Source organism: Furipterus horrens, unplaced genomic scaffold (genome assembly GCF_987537825.1).
Source record: "Furipterus horrens unplaced genomic scaffold, mFurHor1.1.pri manual_scaffold_17, whole genome shotgun sequence".
NCBI classification, from domain to species: domain Eukaryota; kingdom Metazoa; phylum Chordata; class Mammalia; order Chiroptera; family Furipteridae; genus Furipterus; species Furipterus horrens.
In genome coordinates, this window is record NW_028327187.1 from 80,381,380 (window position 1) to 80,400,522 (window position 19,143).

General features: G+C 51.9%; 2 protein-coding genes across 3 annotated transcripts; one reads left to right on the forward strand and one right to left on the reverse strand.

Moving 5' to 3' along the window:
* Positions 1 to 1,216: 1,216 nt before the first annotated feature.
* On the reverse strand, positions 1,217 to 9,864 carry GPKOW (G-patch domain and KOW motifs). Its single transcript, XM_090264254.1, has 11 exons — positions 9,412 to 9,864; positions 8,526 to 8,680; positions 8,306 to 8,430; positions 5,703 to 5,812; positions 4,607 to 4,820; positions 3,986 to 4,118; positions 2,987 to 3,116; positions 2,663 to 2,786; positions 2,501 to 2,570; positions 1,667 to 1,752; positions 1,217 to 1,573 (listed from the first exon to the last, which is right to left on the reverse strand). Exons 1-11 carry the CDS (start codon positions 9,585 to 9,587, stop codon positions 1,439 to 1,441), a joined length of 1,458 nt encoding a protein of 485 aa, XP_090120380.1. The 5' UTR covers positions 9,588 to 9,864; the 3' UTR covers positions 1,217 to 1,438.
* Positions 9,865 to 13,161: 3,297 nt separating this feature from the next.
* On the forward strand, positions 13,162 to 16,888 carry MAGIX (MAGI family member, X-linked). Of its 2 annotated transcripts, XM_090264294.1 has the most exons (6): positions 13,162 to 13,283; positions 14,143 to 14,289; positions 14,958 to 15,040; positions 15,117 to 15,353; positions 15,463 to 15,634; positions 16,351 to 16,888. In XM_090264294.1, exons 1-6 carry the CDS (start codon positions 13,235 to 13,237, stop codon positions 16,656 to 16,658), a joined length of 996 nt encoding a protein of 331 aa, XP_090120420.1. In that variant the 5' UTR covers positions 13,162 to 13,234; the 3' UTR covers positions 16,659 to 16,888. The 2 variants fall into 2 exon arrangements, with proteins under 2 accessions (XP_090120420.1, XP_090120421.1); XM_090264295.1 differs by lacking the exon at positions 14,143 to 14,289 and having other exon boundaries at positions 13,164 to 13,283.
* The last annotated feature ends 2,255 nt before the right edge of the window (positions 16,889 to 19,143 follow it).

Below are 19,143 nucleotides of genomic sequence, written 5' to 3' on the forward strand. Positions count from 1 at the left end.
TGCAATTCAAGGGGCAGTGAGTGCAATCACAATGACTGGAGAACTGGAGGAACTGGGAGTAGGGGTTTGTCCCTGCTCTGCCTTAACAAGCCTGTTCGGACAATCTTGAAAACAGATGAGTTCTGGACTTAATTAGGGATGACAAAAAGTAAATCAGTCTGTGCAAGTGTACTTCATGCTGGAGTTAGGAAACAGTGGAAAGTTTTCTAGTCATTTCTTATTTTAGGAGCACATGGCCATTGAGCTGGAGAGCTTATTTAGGCTCTAAACAGCAGTCTGCCTCTGCTTGGAGGTGGGGACAGCAGCTTACCTTTACTATCCTGCTCTAGGGGTGTTTAAATTCTCCAGCACTGTGCCACATTCTCTAACCCATCAGGACTTTATACCAGTGGCCTGTATCTAACTCAAATCCTACTTATCACATCAACAACTCAAGTGACTGGGGATGATTTAGAAACAATTGTGCCTAAAGCTCTTTCTTTGCTGATTCTGTATCCCAGAACGTTGAACAGGAAAGTCTGAAGGTTCTTTGACAACCTCTTTAGAATCCAGTTACCTGGAGCAACCAGAGAAATTCTACCTGAGACAGACGAAAGTTTTTTACCTTCAAGCCAAAGTTTTGGGACTAAAATAGGGCCCGTGAAATTCACTGGATTTTCTGGAAAATAGTACTAACACATCCCATTCATGGGTAGATGCTTCCCTTCCTCTAGATTCCCATCACCGGCTCAAGATATCCTCTGAGCATCTGCACAGGACCAAGTCTAGAAGCAGAGCCACTGTTAGTATTCTTGCTTTGAACACTGCCCAGGATGTGTTCCAGACTCCATACTATCTGTTTAGGGGACAGATTTCATAGCTTCTGTGTTCCAAGAGTAAGCTTGTGAGTGAATGGATACTTTTTTAAAGTGTTCACCTGAGGATATTGATTTTAGAGAAAAAGGAGGCGGGGGAGAGACTCTTCTGTATGCGCCCCAACTGAGAATTGAACCCACAACCTAGGAATGTGCCTGGACTGAAAATTGAACCAGCAAACTCTTAGTGTACAGGATGATGCTCCAACCAATTGAACCACCTGGCCAGGGCAGCGAATGGATCCTTTAAACTGTCTGGCAGCCCAAGCAGGTGGTGGGGCTGAAAAATGAAATGGTCCCCACCTCAGTGTGGTTCTCACCTCCACTCACACAGCTCAGCACACCATTTATGAGCTCTTCACTTTACTAAGCATTTGAAATGATTTTTATTTTATACTAGCTGCTAGTAAATACTAGGTTTGTTTCCAGTCTCCCTTCTGGTTTATCCATTTTGTGCCCTGTCCCTGTCCCAGAGTTATACTGCAAGCGCAAGATGGAACAATGACCTCCCCACCTTCACAAAGGTGGGCTTTACACAATATACAAAACTGATAACTGCCTGGGGAACTGAATGAGTCCATAGGTCAGTCTTCATCTGAGTCACTGGGGCCCATATACTCGCAGACAGCATCATAGTGAAGCTCTACAAGTCGATTTTCTCTCTGCAGCTGAACCACAGCTTGGCTCTGCTCTCTGTCCCAGTCCAGCAGACGGCCCACCTACAGCAGGGACAGGCAGTGTCAGCTAGGCCAGCCCCGACCCTGGGACATCCCTTGCATGCTCCTACCCCCATTCCCAGATCTGAGACTCACCCTTCCAGCATGTGGCCCCAGTACCACCATCACCCGTTTGCCCTGGACCTTGGGGATGAGGGTCTCCAGCATGTCTTCCCTGACACCTACAGAGAATGAGAAGGGAATGAGGTCAGCCAGAGTCCTGTCACAAAGGCCTTTTCTGTATTCCCTGGAGCCGCTCTGTATTCTGTTGACAGGTGGGAGTCCCACCACACCCATTTCAAAGATGAGGAAACCTAAGGAACAGTTCCTAGCAATAGTTGTACTAAAGGGAGCATTTAGATATTATGGTGATGGGTGGTGGTGATAACAGACACTCCTTATTGTGACCATTTGTAAGCCCTTCCCTGCACAAGGAGCTCAGTACACACCCCTATTGGGCACCAGTCACAATAAGGAGGAACAGGTCATTTCCATGCTAGTTTTGCAGATGTGGAAAGCGAGGCTCAGACAAGTGTTTAATGTTGTGTTAGAGCATGCTGGGCCTTGCAAAAAACCTTAACTCTGCCCAACCTCCCAGCCTTTGCCTTGGCAGGCTCTTGGCCTAAGACAGCTTTAAAAAAAAAAAAAATCCTCACCTGAAGATACAGGATTATGTTTTTATTGATTTTTAGAGAGAGAGGGAAGGAGGGAGGGGGGGAGAGAGAGAGGAAGAGAGAAAGAGAGAGAGATGTGATAGAGGAACATCAATTGGTTGTCTCCCATATGTGCCCTGATTGGTTTTGTTTGGTGTACAGGATGATGCTCCATGATGCTCCAACCAACTGAGCCACCCAGCGAGGGCAGATCGCCTTCTTGATTAGCCTCTAGGACGATAGGATGATGATAACGCAGTGGCTATCCCCCACTCACCTTCCAGGACCTGGCCTTCATCTGTCCGACATACACAAGTATCTGGGCTGAGGACATCTTCGACTGTCATCTGGGGAGAAGGTCAAGGATGTGAGAACATTAGAGAGTTAAGGAGCCCTAATCCCTGGGGGAGAGAGTGGACCTAGGCTGCAGGGTTCCCACCTTGGTGTTGTAATACTGCCCGCCCTTGTGCAGTTTATCCACAAACCGCACACGCAGGTCCCTGTGCAACCAGTGCTGTCTCCGGGAGGCCACTTTCTCACTCTTGGCTGTAGGCTTGTCTTGTCTGTGGAGATAGGGCAGACACCAAGCTCAGTCAGATACGTGTTCCGGTTATCCCACCTTTGCTGATGCTGTAAAACCCACACATGGTGCCATTTCTAGCTCCTTCTATGCATCTGCCTTGCCCTGGAAGCCTTCTCTGACTGTGGAGCCTTCCTACACTCCCTTATCTTCTTCCACCATCCAAGATGCCCAGGGCCTCACCGGTCTGGAAGGTGTTTCCGTTTCCTCTCTTCTGTTCCCCGCCGGGTGGAGAGATCCTGATTCTGGGGGGCCTTTAGCGACAACGAGGCTTTTCCATTCTGTTGCCCTGAAGAAGTTTTGCTCATCTGGCCTGTTCAAGGGGGTGTGGGAGAGCCAAGAAAGAGCTTCACTGTCTCACTCTCTTTCCTTCCAGGCCACACCTTAGCCTGAGGCCACCTCCCATCTGCCAAAGTGTCCCCTCTTACCATCATGCTTTTGCCTGGACTATTAGAATGCTTCCCCCTTCCTCTCAACTGTCTCAGCCCCTTCAGGAAGCCTTCCTTTCGCAATCACCCCAACCTGTGCTGACAGTGCCTACGTGAGTCAACTGCCTAGCATGGGCTAGGAGTCCTGGAGAGCTCCGTTTGCTCCCATCTGCTAAACTGCTCCATTCTACCAGCACGCCTAAAAGGCCTTCCCTCCCTGTTATGCCTTAGTCCTAGCTGTTCTCACTCACTAGCAAAAGAAAGGTTCATCACCCTAAAAAGAAAAAGACCTCTGAGGGTAGAAACTGGTTTGCATATTGTTTCTTCTCCTTCAGAAAGAGGTTAAAGCAGCGGTTCTCAACCTGTGGGTCGCGACCCCTTTGGGGGGTCGAACGACCCTTTCACAGGAGTTGCCTAAGACCATCGGAAAAGACATATATAATTACATATTTTTTTGTGATTAGTCACTATGGTTGGGGGTCACCACAACATGAGGAACTGTATTAAAGGGTCACAGCATTAGGAAGGTTGAGAACCACTCGGCTAAAGGCTCAGGTTTATTAGATCAACCTTTCTTCAATCAAACTGAAGAAACCACTATCTCCATTCTCACCACCTGACCTCTGACTTGGCATATCCGCCAGGCAGACCCCATTGCCCTTCCCCTCTGCAGATCTAACACCTGCCCAAGACAGGGCCTACCACTCCTGGAATGCTCCTCCAATTCCCCCAGCTAGGTAAGAGGCTCACTCACGGAGATCCAAGGCGTTCTTGTCAAATTCCTGCTGAGAGACAGGCTGTAGGCAGTACTCACTAACAGTCACCATACGGCTCCCCACGGCCAAACGAACCATGGCCCGAACATTGTCAGGATCGAGGCCTTCCACCTAAACAGTTGGGAGGAATTAGTTAGGCAAAGGTTGAATGGACTCAACCCACATTTCTAGGACCAAGCTGCCCACCCTTACCTCCAATTGGCCTGACCCCTGTGTCTTCCACAACAGACTGTGACCCCTGAGAGTGTAGACCAGGCTCGGTCACTGTGACTTTCCCAGCTGACTTTGATCCCTGAGGTCTGAGACTGGGATGAGTCCCTGTATTTCTCCTGCCAGACTGTGGGGCTTAGACATATTTTAAGCACTTAATTCTCAGAGACTTGTGGCATATAGTATTCTCTCCCCTTTAGTTAGAAACTAAGGCTCAGAAAGACCCAGCAAGTGGTCCTGAGTTACTAAATCAGGCAATGAGCCATGCATGCCTAAAAGACAAGGACTTCCAGACTTTCTACCCCAAAACCAATTCTTCTTAGTTCTGACCCACACACCAATCTTTTCTGCTTCCTATCTTGGGCTCTAGGCACATCTTGGTTCCTTACCTTCCCATAGAGGCCACGGTGAGGGCCAGAAAGAACCACCACAGCTCCTCCAGGCACCAGTCCTTGATGCTGGTCTGCCTTATCTTTCTCTTGTTCCTCATCTGGCCTTGGCAGGCGGTGGGGGCCGGTGGGGTCCAGGGCCTGGACTTCAGTCAGGCTGGCGCCCAGCCCTAACCCTTTAGGCCTCAGTGAGTTGACACGAGGCTTCACCACTCTGTAGGGAGAACAGAATATGAGTTTGTTAGGGGATGTTACAGTCTTCAATTCTCTAACTCCTAACCCCTATCCAAATCCCACCCTTCCAGTATTTTAAAGAATATACTTCCCCAACTCATGTTAGGACTGCTTTTGACCTACAGAAATGGCAATTTCATTTGGTTCAACCTAATAATATGCTATATATGCCATCCATTACATAGGATATATAGTATAACCAAACATACTATTTCTACAGGGGAAACCATAGAGATATTCACACCAACCAGGAGAAACATACTATAAAACACTCTGTCAATTCAGGTCACAATTGGCTGCCAAAAGATTTATGAAAAAACTTTGGTTTTCAGAATTCTTTGGAGTTTAGACCTGTGGAGAAGGGTTTATAAATCTGTGTGATAATAACAAATGTCCAGTCTATGCTTACTTGGGGTCAGCACCTATGGTGAGTGCTTTACATGTATAATTTAACTATCACAACAGATCTGGGCAGTCAATGCTGTTATTATCCTCATTTTTAAGATTTTGATGTACATTTACTAAAGCTGGGGACATTGTTAGAGAGAAAACTAAAGGTAACGCAGCTGGGAGATAAAGGGAAAGAGAGGGAAAGAAGCAGGTCTGCTCCCGGCAGGGAGAGAGCCCCATTTTTCACATAAGGAATCTGATGCCCAGAGAGGCAATCTTTCCACAGATGGAATCCCATTGTGGAGTTCCAAAGGGCAAACTGAAATTTGAAACAGTACTGGTGGAGACTACTGAATTGGTTAGGGTGGTAATGTGCCTGTCCTGTGCCTAGATGGTTCTGGATGGACAATAACCACAGAGGTCTCATTCACTGCCCTATCGGTTGTCCCCATGGCCCTACTCCAGAACTCACTGATTGAAAGTGCGGCCGATGCCCTGGCCAGGTTTCCAGCCCATGCCCCGCAACATGGCCAGTCCGTACGCCTCCACAGGGACTGCCTCATAATCGGCCTCCTTGGGCACCTACGGGGTCAGGCAGAGGAAAGATAGTCAGGCTTTGCTTTTGGTAGGCCCTCTGGTGTAAATTTGCTATTATCTACTGGATGACTCTCAATGCTTCTTTTCTAGTCAGCTCAAAAGTAACTTAAAAAAACAAAAGATTTTATTTATTTATTTTTAGAGAGAAGTGAAAGGAGGAAGAGAGGGAGAGAAACATTGACGTGAGAAAGAAACATCGATTGCCCATCTCTCACATGCACCCAGAATGGGGACTGAACCCAGAACCCAGGCATGTGCCCCAAGGAGGAATTGAACTGGTGACCTTTCAGTTTGTGGGATGAGGCCCGACCAACTGAGCCACACCAGTCAGGGCTCAAGGGTAACTTTTGATTTCCTCTTGCATACCTCACTTTAATCCTCCAATTCAGTCCTTCAACAAATGTTTACAAAGCACCTAGTGCCAAGTACTGTTCTAGGGGCTGGGGACAAAAGAGTGAACAAAACAGACAAAAAGTCCTGCCCATGTGGTGCTTACATTCCAGTTTTTAAGACACAGAATAAATAAAATACATAAAACATGATATGTCAGGTTGTGGTAAGTCATATGAAGGAAAATAAAGCAGGTTAAGGAGATGAGAAAGTTGAAGAATGGAGTGTCACTGAGTTGATATTTGAGCAGAGACCAGAAGGAGATGGCAGAGAGCGATGAGGATATAAGAGTATTTTGCTCTGGCTGGTGTGGCTGAGAGGGTTTAGCACCAGCCTGCAAACCAAAGGGTCGCTGGTTTGATTCCCAGTCAGGGCACATGCCTGGGTTGCAGGCCAGGTCCCCAGTTGGAGGCAAGGGAGAGGCAACCACATACTGATGTTTCTCTCTCTTTCTCCCTCCTTTCCCCTCTCTCTAACAATAAATAAAACCTTTAGAAAAATAAAGAAATAAAATGAAAATCGTTTCAAACAGAAAACAGTTAAGAGCAAAGGCCCTGAGGCAGGACAAGATTTGGTATGTGTGAAAAACATAATAAAAGTCAACCTGACTGAAACAGAGATGTGGAGGCAGAGAAGAGTGGTAAGAAATTAATTGGGAGAGCTCAGCAGGAGTCACAAGAGGGTGGCAGCCACAAGGAGGATCAGCAAGTAAGAAACCGTAATAGTCCAGATGAGGCATGCTAGTGGTTCAGATCAGCTGGTAGTAGTAATGGGGAGAAGTGGTCTGATTCTAGATGTATTTTGAAAAGGGAGATGATAGAATTCTGCTGACAGTTTATGGGGTATGAAAAATAAAGAAGGGAGTCAAAAGTGATAATAAGGATTTTTTCCTTTTTTAATATAAATTTTTGTAACTTTTTAAAAATTGGCTGAGTGAAAGGAAGAATGGATGAAACTGATCAATTGAGATGTAGAAGGCTGCAAGAGGAGGAAAAATGAGAAAAATGAGGCCAAAGCTAGTACAGGATGGAGAGTGAAGTAAAAGTCTTTCTTTTTTATGATGAAAGAAACCAGAGGACATCTGAGGCTGATAAAAACAGTTCAGTCAAAAGAGATGGTGGACTGGGGCTGTCAGAAAACAAGGCTCTGCCCTGGCTGGTGTGGCTCAGTGGATTGAATGCTAGTCTGCAAACTGAAAGGTCACCGGTTCAATTCCCAGTCAGGAACATGGCTGGGTTGCAGGCCAGGTCCCCATTTGGGGGTGAGCAAGAGGCGGCCTATCAATGTTTCTCTCCCTCCCTTCCCCTCTCTATATAATCAAATATATAAAATCTTTAAAAAATACTAATAAAATGAGTCTCCAAATAAGCATTGCAAAAAACAAAAAAATTGTGAAGAGATAAAAAAGTAGGTCCATGGGTATGAAAGGCACAACCCTTGTAGACACAACCCTCACCTCTCATCATCACTCCCTCAATTCTTTGTACTCACTCTGGACACAACATAAGTTGTCTCACTGTTGCACACATACCACATCGATTTCTTGCCACCATGCCACTGTCTGGGTTGTTGCTGCCATTAGGAGTATTCACCCTGCTCTTCCCTTTCTCACTAAACCCTACCTGCCTTTCCAGGTTTCATTCTTACCACTCTGGTCTCAGTCTCCATCATCTCTAGCCCAGACTACTGGTCTCCTTGTTTCCATCTCTGCTTATTAGTCTATTCTGTTCACAAGAGCCAGAGAAATCCTGTCAAATCATAAGTCTTGTCCCTTCTCTGCTCAGAGCCTTCTCATAGCTCTCATCTCATTCAGAGTAAAATCCAAAGTCCTCACCATGGCCCACAAGGCCCTACCTGGTTTAATTCCCACTCCTGACTGCATCCACTACCCACCCCCTTCACTCATTCCACTCCTTGGAATTCAGTCTCCTCGTTGTTCCTCAAACACTTCAAAGGATGGAAGGAGAAAGGGATAGGCAGCAGGCCTCTAGTACACACACAGACTTTCCTTGATGTGTGCAGGGAGGCAAGCCTGGCAGGCAGTGCAAAGACAAGCTGGGGCAGGAGAGGGGCAAGGGGCCAGCTCACTGTCTCAGCCTGGGGTTCGCTGTCTGACCCTTCCTCGTTGGGGGCGCTTCTTTTCTGGATCATAGGGATAGCGAGCGTGGGGTCGACACCTGCATTCTCTCTCTCTTCCAGAGACTTCTTGGATTCTAAGGAAGAATGGGAGGGAGCAATAAGGTCCCACCATATCCTTCTACTTTCCTCCCATTCCTTCACCAAGGCAAGGCAAAGGGGGATCACTCACCCTCAATGAGCTCCTTCACAGCCTGGGACAACACCCCATCTGCCACAGCCTCCATATCTGTGGATGAGCCAGGGGTCTGGGTTGGTGGCTGCCTTCGAGGGTCATTCTGGATCAAAGGGATGATGAGTTCCTTGGGGGCTTCTGAGGGATTCACACTGATGTGGACAAAGAGGAATGAGGTCGGGAGAGTAGTATGTCAGCGGGTGCTGAGCAACACCCCTTCATTCTGAGAAAACACAAGAGCCAAACTCACACCCAGTCCCACAAACCACGCCCTCCGTTCTGTCTGATTCTCCAGTTATGTCTCTGATGGTATCCTCTTTGGATTCTCTTCTCCACCTCCAACTCTTAATCGTGCCTTTGAGGAATCAGTCCTCAGTCCACAACGGCCCACAAATAACCATCTTAAGTCCAGACTCTCTCCCCAGCCCCAGGCTCCACACCAACCCCTGATGGTTGATTCTCTTCTGAAAGGCCCTTCCTCAGACTCTTTCCTATCGAATTAAGCTGATGATGGGCTCTCCCAACCTCAATCTGCTGCTCCATCCTGTTCCCCATATCGGAGAAGCCCCACCACTTCAGTTGAATCACTAGGGGTCCTGTCGTTCTTCCCTGCTTTCCTTCTCTCAGAACGGACAGACCTCAGGGTCCCCAAAGCCTAAAGACACTCCCTCTCAGGGTGTATTCTCTCTTGTCAATCCCCACGGTCATCAGGCTTAATTTCTCCAGGTGACCTACAAACTCCCGCCTTCTGGCCTCCACGAATTTCCTCAGGCGATACTTAGGTTTTCCAGGCCACTGTCTCCAAGACAATCAACTCTGACTGCAACCTCCCGCTTGCACCCACCACACATAGTTCCAAGGGATGCAAGACCCAGCGCATCACCTCTGCAACTTTCTCCCTTCCACTGTCTTCAAGAAATCCTTCTCTTCCGGAGCCTCATCCAGGCCGTCTCCCCGGTCTGTCAGCCGTCTTCGGGCGGCCGTACGACTGAAGCTGAATGAAATTGGGGTAGTCGAGTGTGCCGCCGACCGCAAAACACCATCTTCGGAGTCGGCCATCTTGCCTCTCTTCCCAGGCCGGTGCGCTGCTTGCTGGGAAGTTGAGTTTGGGTTGAGTTAGCCTGGGGGCCATATGACGAGCTCTAGAACTACTCTTCCCATAAAACACTGCGGCACCTGACAGACGGGGGCCGATAAGGGGTCGTGGGAAGTAACTGTTGCGCTTTCACTTCAAAGACGTGCGTCGAACCAAGCAAAAAGGGAAATGTAATTCTTCAGGGAGGTAGGCGTCGTAGGAAGTGGACTCATTCTTGGCAGGTATTCGTTCCTTCCTGTAGGTGTTCTCGGATCGTTTTCTGTGTGCACGTTACTGTGTCCTCCTGTTGTGGGAAGTGTAGTAAGATAAATAATTAAGAAAAAAAATCTGTGAATGCCAGTTGTGTACAATAATAAGTAATAGATATAGAAATTAAAAAATAAATAATAGACATGTAAATGATGCCTACGGACACCAGATTTAATACTCTGAAAGCTCCGGTAATATTAATAAAATAGACCTCTTTGGAGGCCCATAGTCCAGTAGGGAACAAGGACACGCATGGTCCTTGGGGCGCAGGCGCAATGTGGCGCCCGCCTTGCGTACCAGCGCCGCCACGTCGGCCGCCGCTCTGGCCGCCAGGGGGCGCGCGTCCAGCCGCGACAGGAGCTGCCGGGCGCTGGGGCCGGCCCGCTGGGGAGCGCGGCGGCCTGCGCGGGAGGGGGTGGGGGAGAAAAGGTCAGCGCAGACCCCGAGCCTCGGCGCACCCCCACACTCCTCGACGTCCAAAGACCTAGAATGCTCCTCTGGGTCCCCAGAGCCCTCAGACCCTGCCTCGATAGTCCCGGAGGTCGCCGACCGTCCCTCTCATCTCCAGCTAGCCCCGACCATCACGGGTACTCGCGTGGACCCCCGCCAGCCTCCAAGATATCCCTGGAGACAGTTATTTAACCGCAGTATTCCTGGACACTCGAACACCTTGTGACTGTCTCTGGAACTCTCCCCGACTGCCCCTTCGTCACCCCCGATTCCAAACTCTTACCCCCGCAATATCGAGAGAAACTCCGATTTACCCAAATGTCGCCCTCCTATGGACTCGGGGCCCACGACTCACCCTCCAGATGCCCTGGGCAATCCTCGTGGACCACACCGTGGCCCCAGATTGCCCAGCACTTATCCCCAGAGGCCCCCGCCTAAGCCCCTGCCATTCACTGCAGTCAGTCAGTGCCCAGGTATCTATCCCCAGTGACCCCGGGCAGACCCCTGTGGCACATCCCCCCAGAGACTCCTGAGAGCCCCCGGAGCTGGTGTGCAGCCCCGTGGCGCGGGTGCAGGTGCTAATAGGGGATCTCGAACCCAGCCTGGGTCCCTTGGACCCTGTCTTCCTCCTCCTCCTCCTCCTCCTCCTCCTCCTCCTCCTCCTCCGTCGCCGCCGCCGCCACCGCCGCCGCCCGGGTACCAGGCTGCCTTGTTTACCACCTGTCCGAAGGGAACGGGAAGGAGCAGACAGGCGGGGCGAGGTGCGGCGGGGACGCGCCCATCTCACCCCCATTCCCGCCATACCTCCTCTGCTACCCCTAGGGTCCGTGGCGCCCCCCGCACGTGGCTCCATGACCTGGAGTAGCCCGGGTGGACGCACGGTCGCCAGCGACGCGTTTTGAGCGCCCGCGCGCGCTCACCTGGCTGCCCGCCCGGGCCTGGACGCTGCGAGGCCAGCCTGTTCCGTGCCGGGCACCCCAGCCCGCGCGATGACCTACCTGGCGGCCCGTAAGGAGGCCTGGTTGTGGGCGCCAGCGCTTGGCCTCGCTCTGCCTTCTGTATAGATTCCCCAACCCTGCCACCATTCTCGATGACCTGAGCACTGCTCCCTCAACCCTAATTCTTGCTACTGTCCCCAGATTTACAGCTCTCCTCACATGGCTCTCAGGGAACCCTCACCCACCTCCAGGGCCCCTGCCCGTACAATTTATCCTTGAGGCTGTCCTCGGACACATTGCTTTACAAAATCTTCCAGAACTAAGCATCTCCTAGTCTGGAAGACATTCCCCATCTGCAGACCCTTGAGCACCCATCCAGTTAGCAGGCTCCCTGCCCCATTTCTTTTATTTTTAAATATTTTATTTATTTATTTATTTATTTTTGAGAAAGGGAAGGGAGGGAGAGAAACATCCACGTGTGAGATACACCAATCAGTCACCTCTCCCATGCCCCCAACAGGGTACCTGCCGGCAACCCAGCATGTGCCCTGACCAGTAAACCAACTAGCAGTTCACAGGCTGGAACTCAATCCACTGAGACACACCAGCCAGGGCTCCCTGCCACATTTCTGAATTGTCAAGGCTTCCCAGTGCTTGACAGCCTCCCCTCCCCACCCATGCATTCTGGTGCTTCAATAATGCCACAGTTTGCAAGACCACGCATTCAGGAATCTGCAGAATCTATCTTCTGTTCCCCAGTCTGTAAGCACCTCCCTACACCATCCACTAATTCTGAAAAACCCAAGCCCAGAATTGGAAGCTGCCCTCTCTCTCCACCTACAATGCTTGAAGTCTCACGAAAGGGGTGGAGCAGTGAAGGAAGTCCAGTATGTACCCCCATAGGCAAGGTCAGGTCAGAGGTGGGAAAGGGAGGGGACTGCAAGAGGAATGAAAGCGGAGACCTCCAGCCCCTTTTACCTATGACAACACTGGGACCCTAACAGGTGGATGAGGTTGCCCAACCAGCCAGAATGGACATTGGAAAAAGTGTGCTGGCAGCCCATAGTGAAGGAGTCACAGACCCAGTGAGTGTTGGGGATGAGCTGCCTGAGACCAGTATTGTTGTCAACTGACTGCTGGGCTCTGGGCAGGTGCCTGAGCCCCTCCAGTCCTCAGTTTCTTCCTCTACAAAGTGGTGGTCACAGGCCGGCTCTTACTAGTCCCATTCCTCCTTCATTACAGTAGCACTGTGCCCATGTTCTTCCCCCTTGGGGCCTATGACCCCAGACCCTGCCTCCATCTTCTCAAACCTAGGAAGGGCCTCGGTTCTCCCCTCTCATTGGCTGATGTCCCCTCCCACCCAGGTATCTTCAAAGCCTCAAGTCCAGGACCCTAGTACTGTCTCTCCACTCTCCATGGAGCCTACCCTTCCCTGGTTTTTGAGCCCCCAACCCTATCAGGCTCACGACCGTAAGCCCCCCTGTAGCCCCAAAGGCTCCAAGGGTGGCCCTTCCCCAGACCACCATACTCTTCCAGTTCCCCAGTAGGAAATTTACTAAGTCTCTACTATGTGCCAAGCTCTGTTGGAGGATACAGAATTCCCAGATAACTTGGGCTCGGGTTCTGCATCCCGTTTATAGGTGTCAGGGCTCAGGCGGGGCCCTTAACTTGTCTAGACAACAACTTCCCCTTCTCACACATGAAATAAAAACATCCCCTGGGTGGAAGGAGGACCTCAGCCCAGGGTCCTGGGATAACAGAAGCACCCCTGAGGCAGAGCGATGCCAAGCTCTGGCACCCACAACCAGGCCTCCTTGCGGGCCGCCAGGTAGGTCATCGCGCGGGCTGGGGTGCCCGGCACGGAACAGGCTGGCCTCGCAGCGTCCAGGCCCGGGCGGGCAGCCAGGTGAGCGCGCGCGGGCGCTCAAAACGCGTCGCTGGCGACCGTGCGTCCACCCGGGCTACTCCAGGTCATGGAGCCACGTGCGGGGGGCGCCACGGACCCTAGGGGTAGCAGAGGAGGTATGGCGGGAATGGGGGTGAGATGGGCGCGTCCCCGCCGCACCTCGCCCCGCCTGTCTGCTCCTTCCCGTTCCCTTCGGACAGGTGGTAAACAAGGCAGCCTGGTACCCGGGCGGCGGCGGTGGCGGCGGCGGCGACGGAGGAGGAGGAGGAGGAGGAGGAGGAGGAGGAGGAGGAGGAGGAGGAAGACAGGGTCCAAGGGACCCAGGCTGGGTTCGAGATCCCCTATTAGCACCTGCACCCGCGCCACGGGGCTGCACACCAGCTCCGGGGGCTCTCAGGAGTCTCTGGGGGGATGTGCCACAGGGGTCTGCCCGGGGTCACTGGGGATAGATACCTGGGCACTGACTGACTGCAGTGAATGGCAGGGGCTTAGGCGGGGGCCTCTGGGGATAAGTGCTGGGCAATCTGGGGCCACGGTGTGGTCCACGAGGATTGCCCAGGGCATCTGGAGGGTGAGTCGTGGGCCCCGAGTCCATAGGAGGGCGACATTTGGGTAAATCGGAGTTTCTCTCGATATTGCGGGGGTAAGAGTTTGGAATCGGGGGTGACGAAGGGGCAGTCGGGGAGAGTTCCAGAGACAGTCACAAGGTGTTCGAGTGTCCAGGAATACTGCGGTTAAATAACTGTCTCCAGGGATATCTTGGAGGCTGGCGGGGGTCCACGCGAGTACCCGTGATGGTCGGGGCTAGCTGGAGATGAGAGGGACGGTCGGCGACCTCCGGGACTATCGAGGCAGGGTCTGAGGGCTCTGGGGACCCAGAGGAGCATTCTAGGTCTTTGGACGTCGAGGAGTGTGGGGGTGCGCCGAGGCTCGGGGTCTGCGCTGACCTTTTCTCCCCCACCCCCTCCCGCGCAGGCCGCCGCGCTCCCCAGCGGGCCGGCCCCAGCGCCCGGCAGCTCCTGTCGCGGCTGGACGCGCGCCCCCTGGCGGCCAGAGCGGCGGCCGACGTGGCGGCGCTGGTACGCAAGGCGGGCGCCACATTGCGCCTGCGCCCCAAGGACGGTGCGTGTCGAGGGCGGGGCCACCAGGGGGGCGTGGTCGGAGTGCCGCTAGGTTACGAGGTCGTAAGTGTGAGTTAGGAGGACTGGGCTGGGAGGGGGATTCGAGGTGGCTGGGATTTGGGCTTATCCTAGCATATTCCTCTAAGAAGTGACACTGGGAGGGTTATTGTAGTAGATGAGTGTTGAAATATTAGTTGAGGGTGCGAGGATGGATGGTTATCCCCGTGAAGGAGGCTTTGAATGGAGGACACTCAGCTAAGGGTGGAGCTTATTAATGCATTGTTGGGGGCGGTTCGAAATGACAGGATTTGTTGAGATTTATAGGCTATTAGAGGGTGGAGCCTGGAACGTTCAGGAGTCAAATCCTGGATTTGCACTCTCCAAGGTGGGCGGGCCTATGGTTTATTTGAGGGTCGGGGTCTGCGTGTAATTCGAGGGAGGTAGGAAGGTATGGAGAAGGATTCAAATAGCCAGGCCCAGGATTATTATTTAAGAAGTCAGGATCAGGACAGTTATTTGAGTGTGCAGAGCCTAGTTACATGGGTGGGCGATGCTGCCTGTGCAATCTAGAAGCAAGTTAATGAGATGAGGCTAGAATGGCAGCTCACAGGGCAGGACTTAGGTAGTTTACATGGAGTTCGACCGCGGATTTCATCTTTCATCCCCCAGCCAATAGCGAGCTGGATTCTGCGGACATAGAGGTCACAGACAGTCGCCTGCCTAATTCCACTTTCATGGAACACCAGCCCCAGGTACCACCTAGTCCTCCCTATCAAGGCCACATGCCTAGAGACTGGCAATGTATGTACACTCATGTCTTTACTCCAGCATCGCCAGTCAGAGACCTTGGGTACACGGACCATGCCACCCCAAGTGACTCAGGTTAAGGCACATTATGCTTCGAAGTCACCCCAGGCCTCTGGTCAGTTCAGTGTGGAGCTCGTACGTGGTTCTGCAGGCTTTGGCCTCACACTTAGTGGAGGCCGAGATGCAGGCAAGGATGCTCCACTGGCAATACGCGGACTGCTGAAGGATGGGCCGGCACAGCGCTGTGGTCGCTTGCAGGTGAGCCATGAGACACTCCATTCCATGGTGCTAGCCCAGACCTCACCCTTTGTTGCGGTGCTCTCCATTTTGCCCTTCCTACAACACCCCTCACTTTGTACTCTTTCAGGCTGGTGACCTCGTGCTCCACATCAATGGAGAGTCAACTCAGGGCCTCACCCACGCCCAGGTTGTGGAGCGAATTCGCACAGGTGGGCCCCGGCTCCACCTCGTGCTGAGCAGGCCTCTTGATACCCACCCCAGCAAGCCTGAGACCGGGGAAGGACCTCCAAAAGGAGACGGTGGGTTTCCCAGAGGAGAGGGGTCTGGGATCTGTGAGGGGATGGAGAAGGTTGCCGAGTAGAGAGGCTGGGGTCTTGGGTGGGAAGGGTTTGGTGGTCTCAGTGGGGAGGGCCAGGAGTTTGGTGTCTTTGAGGCGGTCATGGCATTCTCAAAAGTGGGGTCAGGGAGGGCACGGTCCCAGGATAAGAATAAAGGTGGATTTCAGAGGGGAGATACTGTGAGGGGTAAGGAAGGAAGGGGACTGGGGTAAAAGCAGGTGTTCAGAAGGAAGGGTAATAGACCTTGGAGAGGAAGGCTGAGTGGGATTAGCAGGGAGGGGAGGGGATGGGGATGCAAGGGTCCAGTTCCTAAAGACAAGGGGTTCATAAGGGAAAGGGCAGGGATTAGAGGGAGGTGGGTTGTGCAAGGGGAGACTTTGGGAATTTAGATGGAAGGGGTTTGATTTACTTTGGGTATTGTGGGAAGTGATTTCTGTGTGGTGTGTTCTGGATCCAGGAGGGGCTGGGTCTCTGGAAAGGAGCTGTTGGGGGTCTTGAGGGGTGGTATTGGTTCCTGAAGGGAGTGTCTAGGCCTTGATGGAAGGTTTTTCTAAGGGGTGGTGTCTCAGTCTCTTTCAGCACTTGGAGTCTTCTGGCCACACTCCGCAGGCCAAGGGGCCCAGCTCTCTGTACCCTTACCTGTCACTCAATCTAATCTGCATCCCTACCATTCCCAGATTGCAGCCCAGATGCTGGGGGACCAGAGGTGAGGAGGTCTCCTAGGGCCAGCGCTTCCTTGCATCAGCACCCTCAGTCCCGTACAACGCCCAAGACACGGGGCAACCCAGAGCCTAGCCCAGAGGGGGCAGCCGACTGCCTTGTCGTCCCTGCTCCTGAGCGCCGCTTGCGGGATGCTGACCACAGATTCCCGGGTTCCCCGGGACCCTGGCTGGTGCCAAGTGAGGAACGGCTCTCTCGGGCCCTAGGTGTTCCAGGGGCCACACAGCTTGCCCTGGAGATGGCAGCTGGAAGGCGGAGGCACTGACCATCATCTAATATCTGCTTGCTCATTTGGTACTACCCCACCTGGATCTGGCCTCTGGTCAGCTGCGCTCTAGCATCGCAAGCAGAACTGCCCCTTGGTCTTGTCCCCCCTCCTGCTGTACAGTCTACCAGCCTGTGCTTCCCCTCGTGGTGTCAGTGGCACAGCTCTCCCAGACCCACCAGCCTGGTGTTTCGTGCTGGGGAGGTAATAAATCTGCTGATCTGTCTTGACTTGCCAGGTGCTCTAGGTTGGGTGGGGCTCCCAAATCCAACCGGTAAAGGAGGGGGAGGGTCAATCCGGTTTTTAGGAGGGCCTCTTGCAACCACTGACAAGTGCTGTTTCTTTCATGCCTCTAGAGCAGCCGTTCTCAACCTGTGGATCGTGACCCCTTTGGGGGTCAAACGACCCTTTCACAGGGGTCGCCTAAGACAATCGGAAAACACATATATAATTACATATTGTTTTTGTAATTAATCACTATTCTTTAGTTATGGTTGGGGGTCACCACAACATGAGGAACTGTACTAAAGGGTCGCGGCATTAGGAAGGTTGAGAACCACTGCTCTAGAGGGGTCTTTGCTTCTGCCTGTCCTCAAAGCAGCAGGCTTTTTCCCCACTCTGTTTTTCTTCGACATCTCCTGCTTCTCTATCCATGCATTAATTTCACTTTTTTTGGAGGTATTCAGGTTCACAGATAATTATTGCACATGTGAGAGGAATGCAGAGGTGGGTCTGTTATGGCCGGAGTACATCACTTGTATCCATAGCCCTGGCCCCGAATTGTCCAGACCCTCGACAGCAGGCTGGATAGCAAGGCTAGAGACTGGGTGGGGTCCTCCAGGAGCCTGCGGTCTCTTAGTTCCGGCCTGACACCATCAGGGCAAGGGCTGGGGCCCTGGTCCCCCTTGGGAGTGGAGCTGGGTAGGTGTGACTCAGCAGGCTAGGCTAAAAACAGCTGTTAGAACCTTTGGCCTGCTCCCCCCTCTTCCTTAGATGGTGATGAACTGCAGCCAGCCGTGCTTGTATGCACAAGCCACACACTGGGCGTTCCTGGGAGAGGCCAGAGTTTCCTCTATCCTGGGAACAGCCCTAAAGCCAAGCTTATATGGCCATTGGGACTCCAAGCTGGGTAGCTCCAAAACCGGTGCTGGCTGAGGCCAGAAATATCCAGTCACCTTCCTGTCACCACATCCTGAACACTTGGCCTCATCTCCCCATCGAGGGAAGCTGCGGTCAGTGGGCAGTTCTCACTTTTATGGGGAGGGGCCAAGAGTGGGGAGAAAAATTAAAGGAACAGTGTGAGCATCCAGGGTGGCCCTGGGGAGGAAAGGACTGCAAAGCCAGGCTGGGAGTTGGGGTATAAAGACATGAAGAAGTGGCTCTGGCCAGTGTGGCTCAGTTGGTTGGGCATCGTCCTTCAAACTGAGGGGTGGCTGGTTCGATTCTGGGTCAGGGCACATGCCTAGGTTGCTGGCCTGGGCTCCCGTTGGGGCATGTGGGAGAGAGGCAACCAATCGATGTTTCTCTCCCTTTCTTTCTCCTTCCCTTCCACTCTTTCTAAAAATAAATAAATAAAATGTTAAAAAAATAATCCTAACATGTCCATTTCACAGAAGAGGGAAGTGAGGCACAAAGAGTATAAGTAGCTGGGCAGGGAGTGTTGAAGCAAGATTTAATCATGGCCTGATTTCCAAGCCTTAATCTCACCTTCATTTGACAAGTGTTAATCTATTCCAGCTGTTTACCTTGCATTGTGATAGGCACTGGGGAGATGCTGGGGGGAAAACATAAAGATTTCTATCCTTGTGTAGTTGATGTACTTGGGATAAGACATGTCAGAAGAGACAAGAAAATGAATAATATCAGAAAGAAGTGAGTTATGAAGACAGCGAAAAGAAGGTTATGTTCAGGAAGGTAATTATGGTGAGCTGCTGGCCTCATTAGACAAACATTTGAGCTGGGACCTGAATGACCAGAAGCTAGATGTATAAAGATCTGGGGAAAAGCATTGACAGCAGTGGGAACATCAAGTGCAAAGGCCCTGATGCATAGCAAAGTATGCTTGCTATGTTCTAGAAACTCAAACATGTCTCACACAGTGGGAAAGCACACACTGAGCACTGGGAAAAAGTATTTCATCTCTTCCACTATCCAATTATTCTTTCATTGGGCTGAAAGAAGGGGGCCCCTTCTTTGGTTTTGAAGGTCCCTGGGTTAGGAAATGGAGAGCAGGCAAGCCCTTGGGTTGGACTATCCTGGCCTTCCAGTCACAACTCTTGCCTCTTCAAATGAGATGAGAATAAAACCAATGTCCAGCCTAGAGAGTGTGCCTCCCAGCGCATCTCAGGGGAGATCCAAATTCCTATAACCAGGTTCCTGTCTCACGTGCAGAAATCCAGGCTGAGTCAGGAGAAATTACTTGCTCAGGGTAACACTCTCCAAATGTCAGCCTTGTCACCCAGCCTGGCACCCCAGAAGCTTTCCC

Excerpts from the sequence above, each read along its gene's own strand:
- GPKOW (XM_090264254.1), bottom strand. The coding sequence starts at position 9,587 with ATGGCCGACTCCGAAGATGGTGTTTTGCGGTCGGCGGCACACTCGACT. Across the intron at positions 8,681-9,411 it reads GAAGGGAGAAAGTTGCAGAG|TGTGAATCCCTCAGAAGCCC; the intron begins GTGATGCGCTGG and ends TGTCCACATCAG. Across the intron at positions 5,813-8,305 it reads GCGAACCCCAGGCTGAGACA|GTGCCCAAGGAGGCCGATTA; the intron begins GTGAGCTGGCCC and ends CTGACCCCGTAG.
- MAGIX (XM_090264294.1), top strand. The coding sequence starts at position 13,235 with ATGGAGCCACGTGCGGGGGGCGCCACGGACCCTAGGGGTAGCAGAGGA. Across the intron at positions 15,354-15,462 it reads AGCGCTGTGGTCGCTTGCAG|GCTGGTGACCTCGTGCTCCA; the intron begins GTGAGCCATGAG and ends GTACTCTTTCAG. Across the intron at positions 15,635-16,350 it reads AGGACCTCCAAAAGGAGACG|ATTGCAGCCCAGATGCTGGG; the intron begins GTGGGTTTCCCA and ends TACCATTCCCAG.